The sequence below is a fragment of the Dioscorea cayenensis genome, chromosome 12 (genome assembly GCF_009730915.1).
Source record: "Dioscorea cayenensis subsp. rotundata cultivar TDr96_F1 chromosome 12, TDr96_F1_v2_PseudoChromosome.rev07_lg8_w22 25.fasta, whole genome shotgun sequence".
Classification (NCBI taxonomy): Eukaryota; Viridiplantae; Streptophyta; class Magnoliopsida; order Dioscoreales; family Dioscoreaceae; genus Dioscorea; species Dioscorea cayenensis.
Window position 1 is genome coordinate 21,740,135 of NC_052482.1, and position 11,581 is coordinate 21,751,715.

The window sequence follows — 11,581 nt, forward strand, 5'->3', positions numbered from 1 at the left end:
ACTGCATTTTGGCTGCAGGCTAAAATCTAAATTAATGAATGAATGTAGACTCTATTCAATCAAACTTGACTCATTACAATAAATAAGAACACTTTGCAATTTTATAATAGAGATATAAACTTTTGCAAGACAAGAAAGTGAATATATTATGGGAATTGGGAAGCCTATCATGGCAAACGTTGCTGTGCATGCACGCCAATACCAACAGAAGAGAACAAGCAATACGTTTTTCAGATTAGTTAATTACATAATAGTAAGGAAGTAATGTTGGTTCATGGCCACCTGGATCACCTAACTCTTTCGCTAGAGTTCTAATTCATCTCATTTAAAATATTGTCCATTAGCTTTGAGTTTATATCCAAAAATTGAAATTTCCTAGTTTTTGTATTTTGTATTTTTTTAATAACTTATGAATAATCACAAGGATTATATGCCTTTTTTATTTATTATTTATAAAATGAATAAACCATAATTAAATGCAATATTTTAGAAAAAACAGAGATTAAAGTTGATAAAATTTAGAGTTGGTGGAACAGCTCAATCTCTTTGACTATGCTACTAAACACCAAAACACAATTATAAGAAAATAATAAAATCACCAATCTTTTATACACCTAGTTATGCCATGTGAGATGTGGTCTGCCTAACATAGGCTAATCTCTCTTATCGGAGTTAGATTTATGACACAGAGGAGACATTTGCAGTTAAGTTATAGTGAGCAATAGGAACTAAAAAAAAATCTCGAGAGTTCAATATAACATTAGTCTAACTTCATAAATTTATTTCAAACAAGACACAGTCACACACGGGAAACTGAAAGCTTCAAATACCACAGCACATTACAAATTCAACAATGGACTTAAACACTTCCCATAGCACCAACTTATGTAAAGTTCATTCCTCTCATGAAATGGCTGCACAATAGTTTAAAATCTCGTTTATTCTCAAGTATAAATAGATCTTCAAAAGCACTAATTTTTGAAGTCTGGATCCTTGATGATGACAACAGGGCATGCCGCATGTGACAGAACATAGTTCGTAACGCTACCGAGCAAAATCCTGTAAACACAAAGATGAAATGGAAGGCCATCAAATTACAGTATCTCATTCATCCATCAATGCTCTAATCCTTGAAACACATCAGGAATATTTTATCCTAAAAATAAAGAAAATTGTTTTGCTCATTTTGCATTACATACTTTCAGTGATTGATTCTTCCAGAGCACATCCATCAATGCTCTAATAACACTTATAATTCTGGAAATACACCAACAATAATTTATCCTAAAAATGGAGAAAGTTGTATTGCACATTTGCATTGCACAATTTGAGTTTTGGCCCTTCCAGGTGTGCTCTGTGAGTCTGTGAGTGATTATCAGTACTGCGTGGCATGTAAATTGCAGCAAGTGGTTTTAGGGTTGTAATTATAATTGTTTCTCTAATCAAATCATTTGAGGAAGCAGGAAAGTACATAGCCTGTGAAACAAGAAGCAATTCTTTGGAATTCAAGTGAGAAAATATGAAAATTTGGAGATTATTTTGACCTGGTCAACCATCCCAAGAACTAGCATCCATGAGGCAGTCAAATTAATCAATAAAAGATGGTCATTGGAAGGTTCCTTAAGACCAAGCCAGATATCAGCTGAAACCACTGAGGCAATACTTTAACAAAAATAAAAACTTCACATGTAAGCAGCTTCCCTAGATAAAACTATATATTGGAGTGCATCATTAGGTTGGTATATTTTGGATATGGCCCAAAATAACTATTCTAAGGCCAGATGCTCAACCACGTTTGCAAGATGTATATATATATATATATATAGATGTTGGCATATGTGCAAATAAATAACTATCACTTGTAATCTTGTTATATGAGAAATAAATAATAAGGGTGAGTGGAAGAACAAGCATCCCTTGTGGCTAACATCAAGGACAAAACATACTAATTTGATGATAACTGAAGGGGTGTGTGTGAACTAAAATAAAAGTCTTCTAATTCATGGTCATACCCTACATACAACCTAATTGGTCATCAATATTAGGTATATATATATATATTCTTAAAGAGGAACTTTCAACAAATAACTTGGCTAATAGATAAGATCTAGAAAGGATCTATTAGGTTACTGATCTTGTTTGATGGATCTAATTTATTGGTCAAGATAAATAACGGTGATCTTGTTTATCGATTGATCAATACCTCTGGATTTGGCCAAGGCCTCGGCTTCCCATGACCAGCGAGTCCAGCTTCAATTCTTCAACAGCATCACAGAGCTTCTCCCTCGCATCACCCCAGTACAACTTGGTCACAATCGTCGCCTGAAATCCCAGATACTCTAAAAATTAAGTTCTATATATATATATAAAAGTACAAACCAACCAATACTAACAACATCTATCATCTATGTAGTAGTAGCAGTAGTAATTAAGGAGTTGGAACACCAAAATATATATATAGAAAGAAAAACAAACAATGAAAGGAAATTAAGCAAATACGTACCTCCTTCTGCCTTGAAGCGGTATCAAGCAAGTCAAGCACCTCGGCGTCAACTTCCAGATCATACTGCTTCATGACCTCCGGCTGCCGGAACTCCGATAGAGGGATCAGAGCTGCACCATCACCATCGTTAATTGATCAAATGTGAGCGAGGGAGAGATCGTATATATCAAAGTAAAAGAAAGACAAGGAGGAGCCAGATGTTACGAGATCCGGATTTGGCCCAGAGAGCGTGCTTGGTCTCATCGGTTTTGCCGTGCTTGGTAATGGTATGAAGGACGATCAAGGTCTCGCCCTTGTCAAGGAGGTTATCGATGGCCCAGGCCAACGCCGTCTTGCTGCTCTTGGAGAAGTCCAGAGCCACGCCAATCTTCCGATCGCCTCCCATCTCTGATCTCTGCCTGCTTGCACTGCACGATCTCCCCGTGGACCCGTAGCCGTAGTTGTTATAAAGGCAAAATAGTACGCAACCGTGTTGTCAGGACTCAGGACTCACGACCGACCAGACCAAAGTGCCAAGCTGAGCTGGCGAGCGAATCTTTCCTCTATGTGCAGTGTGTGTGCACTCCAACTGCAATGCATTTGAATTTCAAGTCAACCGATATCATCTCATCACTAAATTAAAATTCAAGACAACAATGGTTGTTGTGGATAGTTATTAATTATCAAATCAAGATAATTTTCCTATTTGACTGTCTGTCTGTGCATTACCATTATATAAATCAATTTGAGCTGATTGACCCATTAAATGGATTAGAGAATAATGCATGCCTTTATTTTTTTTTTCCCTTCAAATTTGTTTCTTTGATATCATATCATAAACTGATTAAGTTAGTTGTCTATCATAATCTGCTGAGATTTTAAGCCATAAATAAAATCACAATAAAATGGAGGATCTGAAACGGGATTGCAAGCCCACAGATAACATATCTTCACGGCCCACAGAAAAGTAGAACCATGGGTTGGGCTGGGCTGGAGTGGACTAGAGGGTCTCCAGGCAGTGGCAGACTGGTACCTAAACCACACCAACCAGATCATTTCAATTGTGAGTCTCTCCAGTCTCTCCAGTCGAACCCTGCAGTTCCCACCGGGCGGCTGCTGTACCATTTTGTCCGTTCCCTTGTCCGATCGATCTCGTGTGCGCTCAATCTCCCCGCCAATTTGTTTGTTTTCTTTGTTTCTTTTCTTTTCTTTTAAAAGTTTCGAGTATTCTTTCATCCTGATCACTGCCGAAGAGGAAGAGGAAGAGGAAGAGGAAGAGGAGGTAGAGATGGCAGTAGACGAAGCTAATAAGCAGGAGTACGTCCCCAAGAAGAAGAAACCATCAGAGGAAGACGAGAGGTATCAAATCCCGATTTCCTCTCTTTTTTTTTTATTCTCACTGTTTTCGTTCCCCTTGGATCCCCCCCTTCTTTGCGTTGACGTTTCATTCTGATTGGGATTGGATTGGATTGGATTGGATTGGATTGGTAGGAGGAAAAAGGTCACTCCTGGAAGCTTGATGAAAGCAATCATACGACCTGGCGGTGGAACTGAGCATCCTGGGGAGGGAGATCAGGTATTGACTCTTTAAATTGTTTATTTTGTTTCTATCAAAGCGTGATATTTCACAAACATTGGATGCCAAGACTAATCAAATCATGTCTCATCTCATGTGTTTTCTAGGTTGTTATCCATTGCACCACTCGTACCTTGGATGGAGTTATCGTGAATTCTACAAGATCTGAACATGGAGGTATTTGCGCATTGAGAGCTTACAATATTGCATCATCTTTTGTGTGTGCGTGTATGATTATCATTTCTTATGAACTGCTTCGATTAACAAGTATTGGTTATGACTCCTTGACAAAAACTATGTCACTCTGCTTCAGTGTATAGTTAGTTAGTGTGAATGTGAAACACCTAGAGAGATGAGCTTACATGACAAGAGCTCTTTAAAGTCAATCAGGGACAAGTAATTTGGCTCACATGCTGTATGTCTGTGTGTGTGTGTGTGTGTGTGTTTTTTTCTAAGACTGGTTTTTTTTCATGTGAAACCAATGTCAGACTTCTGATGTTGATTATATTTTCAGCTTTTGGTTTGGAAACTTATTGAACCTTTCTTACTTTTTTGAATGTAACAGGCAAAGGGAATCCTGTCCGGTATATCTTGGGGAAGAGCAAAATGCTGCTTGGATTTTGTGAAGGCCTTCCCACCATGTTAAAGGGTGAAGTGGCAATGGTACTCCCTTTATCTTTCTAGACCAAGTCAAATATTTGTAATGAGGTTCATTGCTGTTGTTTCTATTCAATTTCTGGTAATATATATATTATTATAAAAACTATGTGGTCTTCTATTATATTAGATTTTTCTTTATTGTCCATGCAATCTCTCAGAAGCCATGCTTTATATTTACTTTGTGATAATGGTAAAATAAAAATGTCTTTCGGGAAGTCTTATTGGTGGACAGGATACTTCAGAGTTCTCTCCATCTTTTCTGTAATTTGTAATTTTAGGATATCAGCCATTGGTTACAATTTGTGCAAAATATCACATTATGTCTTCTTTTTAAATTCCATCTTATAATCTTTGCAGTTTAAAATTAAGCCAAATTTACACTATGCTGAGGATGACTGTCCCCTTCTGGCTCCCGATGGCTTCCCAAAAGATGATGAACTTCATTTTGAGATTGAGATGTTAGATTTCTACAAAGTCAAGGTGAGCATATTTATGTGTATTACTGATTGCTTGAGATATTTACAGGCTTCCATCCAGTCATTCAGTGTGAATTACTTCTAAATTCTAATTTACTGTGACTAGCTACCAGGGTGGGATGTTATTTGATATATCTGTATTATTTCCCTTTCTTAGCCTGATTTGCTTTTGTTGACCAGGTTGTTAGTGAAGATTTGGGGATCCTTAAGAAGGTATTTCATGTCCATCGAACTTTTCTCTCAACTTTGTACTGTATATGGTATCAGAGTAGTACTGCACGTGATGCTGTACTAAATCATATCTTTATCAAGCTCCTTCGTCATGTTTAATTTATTGAGAACAATAGCTTATTCAATGGAAAATACAGATGCGGTAACATAATTCTCATGTTCAGTTTATTTTCCGAATGATACTGCTATCAAATAGTTCTATCATCAGTTTTCACTTTCTGTTACAACTAAATTCTGATGGGCAATGATTTCTTTTTATTGTCTTCATTGAGTTTTTTGTTTTGTGGTTTTACTGTATTTAAACTGACTGTTTGTATAATAATGTATACTTATGCAGATTATTAATGAGGGCCAAGGATGGGAATCTCCAAGAGAACCTTATGAAGTAATATCTTGGTGATCACCTATCCTATTCTCTTTTACTGTTTGTGTCTTTAATAATAAAAAAGGAACATTAAGTGTGAAGCTGGTCTATTGTGTCTATTAGCTCGCTGTGGACTTTTGCAACATTTGCTTTCTTACAGTAATCCCTTTGTTTATATGTTTCCTCAGTTACGATTGTCTTTTAAATGATAACCTCATCCCTATAACATTAGGAGATTTTCTTCTATGATTAGTTTTAGATTTCTGGGAGTCTTTACTCTGACTTTGAAATTTGGATAGTAGAGCCCTTCAGAGCATCACTTATCAGATACACGTATAACATGTGCGCTATGTAACTTGCAGGATTTCTGCAATGACGCTTCATGGGGAGGTAATTCTTCCATGTGCAAAGGAACCATTCCACTTCACTTTTGGCAAATCAGAGGTTTGTGAATAACTCCTTCCCGAGCTTCAATATGCCTAACCCACTTCCATGCCATAGAAAAGTATAGTATGATAGGGGGGTTAGGAAGATTCGTGGTCTTTAGAAGTCCATAGCATATTGGACTGTACATGTTTAATTGAGGTGTTTGAATGGTGTGGACTTATCCTGAATAATTTAAATATTTCTGCCTGACTGATGCATCTATATGTAATATAATGGCCATTTCTATCCTTCTATTTTGTTCAAGGCATTACTTTGATACAATATGATTGAATTGCCATTTGTTTTATTTGGTGTGCTTAATTTTAACCAGCATAAAGATATCATAGTTACTTCTATATTTTTTTAAGTGATGATAGTCGGTGGTTGTAGTTTAGGTACCCAAGGGTCTTGAGATGGCAATTGGAACAATGACTCGAGGAGAGAAGGCTGCCGTATTTGTTTCAAATGCCTACTTAACTGAATCTCCTCTCATGAATATAACAGAAGACCTTGAAGGCGTTCAGTTTGAAGTTGAATTAGTTCATTTCATTCAGGTGCATTTACCATTCCTTTATAATGCTATTCAACTTTTTCCAAATTGCCTCCATTGTAATCTGAGATATGCTTTGAAGGTGTTTCAGTGAATGCTTTTCCCTTTATTCGCCTTTTTGTTTCTAAGTAGTTGAAATTTTCTGTTTTGTGCGCTTAATATCTTCCCCTTCAAATTATTGCTGTCCACCTTTTAACTATTTTCTTCAAACTCCCTCTTTTATTAGCTCTTTTTCTTTAGGAATTACTTTCATCTAACACTGAATTTCATGGCAATAGGTGCGGGATATGCTTGGTGATGGCCGTCTTATAAAACGGCGGATTGTTGATGGAAGAGGTAAACATCTTTGTAACAATCTTGTCCACTAGTACAGAACCCTGAGTATTAGTTTTTATTGTTGATTCTTCTGCAGCAGTGGATCTCCTTAGAACAAGGACCAACATTATTCTTATTATGAAGTAGTCATGTTTTCATCCTTCGGCTCAACTTCTATTCACATGCTGGCATTGTGTTTGACATTTATTTATTTTTGTTTATTTGGATGCTTTTGTTACTGGATGATTAGGCGAATTCCCGATGGACTGTCCTCTTCAAGATAGCCTGCTAAAGGTGCATTACAAAGGCATGCTCCTTAATGAGGAAAAGACTGTCTTTTATGATACCAGAGTCGATAATGATGGTCAGCCATTGGAATTCAGTTCTGGTGAAGGACTTGTAAGCTCTGTAACCATTGTCTGATCAAACAACTTTCCTGATATCACTTTTGATTTTTTTTTTTAAGGATTCTTACGTTTGTTGTCAGCAATGTTAGTTTCTTAGGTAGAGCAATCTTGTCAAGTCAGCTGTGGCCCTTGTATTACACTTAGTTTGATTTTTTCAGTTAGACCTAGGGGAGCTGTGTTCAGAGTCATTGATATGCTGGGATCTGCCTGAATGTCCAATGAACAAATCTGAAACTAGTTAGAGCTCGATGCTTTTTTCCTCCTTCAAGTTATATTTGGTGTACCTTTCAGGACAGTATCAGACTCTGCCACTTTCAAAGAAAGTGGTGCCTGACCATCCATCCTCACCTGTCTTGTATCATCAAAATTGCCTTGTCGTATCATATCAAGTCTCACTTGTCCATGGCTTTATTATGCACTACATCTTGTGGCAAGAATCTGTCAGCCATCATCTTTTAAGTACTTTTTTGGCTCTATTCTTTTTATATTCAGAATCTTTTCGGTGTAGTGTTATAGGATCATGTTGTTACAAATAGGAAACATCTTATTGGCACTTTGTATATCATCTGAGAGATCCATTCTTGTCCATTTCCCTGATTAAGGTGCATGGGTGCATAACTTTCATTTAGTTTTCTAGGATCTAATCTCTGTTTCAAATATATCAGTGAATGTGCCCCTGCGAACGCTGATCAATCTTTAACTGGTTTTCTCTTGAATTTTTCTATAGGTTCCTGAGGGACTTGAAATGTGTGTGCGCTTAATGCTTCCTGGAGAAATATCTGTTGTCACTTGCCCACCTGATTATGCTTACGACAAGTTTTTGAGGTTACTCAAACTAAACATTTAGGTTTGTCAGAAAATATATTTGGCAAACAACTAAAAGATCGTTCTATGATCAGACCTCCTAATGTTCCGGAAGGTGCTCATGTTCAATGGGAGATTGAACTACTTGGTTTCGAAATGCCCAAGGTATGTGAATATCTTCTTGTTATCCTATTTATTTATTTTGTCCACTTATTTTCCTAAAAGAAAAGTATTTATTTCTTTGCTTTATCTTTCAATTTCAGGACTGGACTGGTCTAAACTTTCAAAGTATAATGGATGAAGCAGATAAAATAAAAAGCACGGTATAGTATTTAGATTCTTGTATCATTTTCTTGTAGAGAGTAGTCACATAGTCTTTTTGTTGTTCCTAGTGAGGAATGATTTTCATTTAAACAACCAGTAGAGTTTATTCGTAAATACATACTGCTAATGGATGATATGCATTTAATACCAAAAAAAAAAAAACAAAGAAAGGCTTTTTTGCATTTTGCTCATACCAGGCCAAGGCATTTCTAGCCTTAGTGTAATTGCTTTTAAGTTTACGAGTGACAATGTTTTACTGCGTTGTTTTATTTTCAGGGAAACAGGCTATTCAAAGAAGGGAAGTTTGAACTGGCTAGAGCAAAGTATGAGAAGGCATGTCATCTTTATCACTTGTAATCCTATCAATGCAGTGTTTTTGTTTTTTTACCTTGCAGTAGATTACTGACCAGTAGGATGTGTTTTCCTATGCTTCTGTAGCATTTTATTATTTTATTTTTATTTTATTCTTTATTATTTCCTTTTTTGTGTTAGTCGACCTTGGTGATCACGTTTTTGTACAGGTGCTTCGAGAATATAATCATGTAAACCCCCAGGATGATGAAGAGGGGAAGGTTTTCTTGAATTCAAGAGTAAGCCTGCGGCTTCTTTATATTGTCATATATATATATATATATATAGTATATTCTTCTTGTGGTTTGATGTCTTCATTGAATCCAAATGTTTGACATAGTTAAATTAATCCCCTCCAAAGTTTCTGTTTTGGGCTTTTGTATTTGCTGCTGAGAAGTATTTCAGTATCAACTATTTTGGATGATCTTATTTCTGATCGATAGTGCTCTGATCAATTGTGCTTGCAGAATTCATTACATTTGAATGTAGCTGTCTGTTACCAGAAATTGGGGGAGTACAGAAAATCAATAGAGACTTGCAATAAGGTATGGCTATTGCTGTAAAATCAATAGAACCACCAATCACCCAGTTGTTAAGGATGATTTTTTATAGTTCTCTGAATAATACTTTGTTATGGCACAGAATTATCATAGAACCATCATTAAACTGTGATTACATCATGTGTGTTCTCATTTGGAGGACAGGTGTTGGATGCAAACCCTGTACATGTCAAAGCTTTATATCGTCGTGGGATGGCCTACATGCTAGGTGGAGATTTTGATGAAGCAAAGAATGATTTTGAAATGGTATGTTTCAGTTGTCTTTTTGCCAACGGACAGATGACTCACTTAAAAGGAATGGGAGATATGTTGATATGTTTCCTTGTACCGTGCTGCAGATGATAAAGATTGATAAATCTTCAGAGCCTGATGCTACTGCTGCCATTCTCAAACTGAAACAAAAGGAACAGGCAAGTTAATTCAGATTCTTCCTTAATTTAGTGTGGAATGCTTACTTTTGATGATCATGATTTTCCCTTTTTTTTAATTTAAAAAAAAAAAAAACAGGAAGTGGAGAAAAAGGCCAGAAAGCAGTTCAAAGGGTTGTTTGACAAAAGGCCAGGAGAAATAGCGGAAGTTGAAACAGGTTCAACTGAAGAACAGTGTCTGGATGAGGAGGACGATGAGCAGGTTAAATTAGGAAAGCAAAGTCAGGCAAATGATGCAGCAAATCAAGATGGAAACGGGGAGGTTAGGCGAGCTGTTGAAGTCGATCGGAAAGGACTGTTCTCTAATTTAAGGCCTTCAGTAAGGGGATTCTTTATAGCACTTGGATTTCCGAAATGGTCAGTAGTGATGTTAGGGATGATACTTTTACTTGCAACCCAGCTTGCACTAGTCTTCTTCGGTCAAGGTGGTGGTTTCCGACTTGGTTAAATTTATATTGTAGATTATTCTATTTTCTTAATTTAGAGCAAAGGCTATATATATATATATATATATATATATTACTTTATAAATGACAAGCCTGAATGTTAAATGGCGACATGGAATTAGACAACTGCTTCATGGATGTACTATTTGTATTCTACCTCCGTACAAGGTTGTATTGCATAAGACTAACTATATATCTATTGGGGCGTTTAGTTCGCGGTAATGTAAAAAGATTACCATGTATTACGTGATAATCTGAAAATATTACTATATTTAGTATTGCACTGGTGGTAATGTGGATGGTAATATCACATTACCAACTTATAAATATTATTAAAAAAAGTGGTAATTTTATTACCACCAAATTTGGTGTCTATTTTGGATTATTATGATAATTTTTTATGTTTTAATAAATTAATTACCATGACAATTAAATGAACTATAACATTTTTACTTATATTATCATGATAATCTCATGTTATGTGATAATGATATATTATCACGAACCAAACGGTGTCTTCGGTCTCTTATTATTGCAGCGCTGGGAAGACAATGAAAGAGGTTCCAGAGTAGCATGCTAAAGTGAGGCTTGAACGCGTCTCCAGACTCCCAGAGTGCTCCGATTTGGGGTGAACCCACTGGAAGAAGGGTTTAATTAATACGAACGTTAAGATGGTTACGGGTACGGGGAATGGTGTGTTTGGCTGGATATAGACAAAATAACACACGGTTTTAACCGTTAATTTGTAGATACCTCGACCGATGCCGATGCGCACGTACGGTTGGCTGGACTTGTCACTCAGCGACACACTAACATTATATTTTTGGTGGATGGAGAACCTACATAAGCAGTACAATATTGGAGATAAGACATTCAAGGTACGTAAGGTGCTTGTCTTGGTGGTCTTGATGAGCCTGCGCCCCCTAGCTTCAATGTGGCAGTGACGTCCGAGGCCATTCCTCATGTTCAAATTTTGTAAAAAATAATAATGTATATTAGACTAGGATCTGAGCGTTGTACAATATTCTTTTTCATAGAGATTAAATGATCTTGCTGAAACGAGCGAGTTGATGACAGGAAGGAATTAGGGATAGATAATCGCATGATGTAGAGACCTGCACAAAGGTTAAATCCCGGGCGTTTAGAACATTGGTGCACAAATCTCAAAGACAGACCATGCA

General features: G+C 36.6%; 2 protein-coding genes across 2 annotated transcripts; one reads left to right on the forward strand and one right to left on the reverse strand.

Annotated features, from left to right (window-relative positions):
- Nucleotides 1-729: 729 nt before the first annotated feature.
- Nucleotides 730-3,000, reverse strand: LOC120272997 (universal stress protein PHOS32-like). Its single transcript, XM_039279640.1, has 4 exons — nucleotides 2,708-3,000; nucleotides 2,504-2,613; nucleotides 2,204-2,322; nucleotides 730-1,059 (listed from the first exon to the last, which is right to left on the reverse strand). The coding sequence occupies exons 1-4, from the start codon at nucleotides 2,886-2,888 to the stop codon at nucleotides 972-974; spliced, it is 498 nt and encodes a 165-aa protein (XP_039135574.1). The 5' UTR covers nucleotides 2,889-3,000; the 3' UTR covers nucleotides 730-971.
- A 526-nt stretch (nucleotides 3,001-3,526) lies between these two features.
- LOC120273765 (peptidyl-prolyl cis-trans isomerase PASTICCINO1) lies at nucleotides 3,527-10,698 on the forward strand. The gene is made up of 20 exons (XM_039280465.1): nucleotides 3,527-3,841; nucleotides 3,974-4,058; nucleotides 4,166-4,235; nucleotides 4,624-4,721; nucleotides 5,076-5,198; nucleotides 5,375-5,407; nucleotides 5,763-5,821; nucleotides 6,152-6,233; nucleotides 6,611-6,769; nucleotides 7,044-7,101; nucleotides 7,331-7,479; nucleotides 8,215-8,312; nucleotides 8,387-8,456; nucleotides 8,555-8,614; nucleotides 8,892-8,948; nucleotides 9,137-9,205; nucleotides 9,434-9,511; nucleotides 9,671-9,772; nucleotides 9,865-9,936; nucleotides 10,034-10,698. The coding sequence occupies exons 1-20, from the start codon at nucleotides 3,771-3,773 to the stop codon at nucleotides 10,400-10,402; spliced, it is 1,962 nt and encodes a 653-aa protein (XP_039136399.1). The 5' UTR covers nucleotides 3,527-3,770; the 3' UTR covers nucleotides 10,403-10,698.
- Nucleotides 10,699-11,581: the final 883 nt, after the last annotated feature.

Coding starts and splice junctions, on each gene's coding strand:
- LOC120273765 (XM_039280465.1), top strand. CDS start 3,771: ATGGCAGTAGACGAAGCTAATAAGCAGGAGTACGTCCCCAAGAAGAAG. Junction 9,206..9,433: donor AGGTTTTCTTGAATTCAAGA/GTAAGCCTGCGG, acceptor TTGTGCTTGCAG/AATTCATTACATTTGAATGT. Junction 9,937..10,033: donor AACTGAAACAAAAGGAACAG/GCAAGTTAATTC, acceptor AAAAAAAAACAG/GAAGTGGAGAAAAAGGCCAG.
- LOC120272997 (XM_039279640.1), bottom strand. CDS start 2,888: ATGGGAGGCGATCGGAAGATTGGCGTGGCTCTGGACTTCTCCAAGAGC. Junction 2,614..2,707: donor CTGGGCCAAATCCGGATCTC/GTAACATCTGGC, acceptor GTGATGGTGCAG/CTCTGATCCCTCTATCGGAG. Junction 2,323..2,503: donor CCGCTTCAAGGCAGAAGGAG/GTACGTATTTGC, acceptor CTGGGATTTCAG/GCGACGATTGTGACCAAGTT.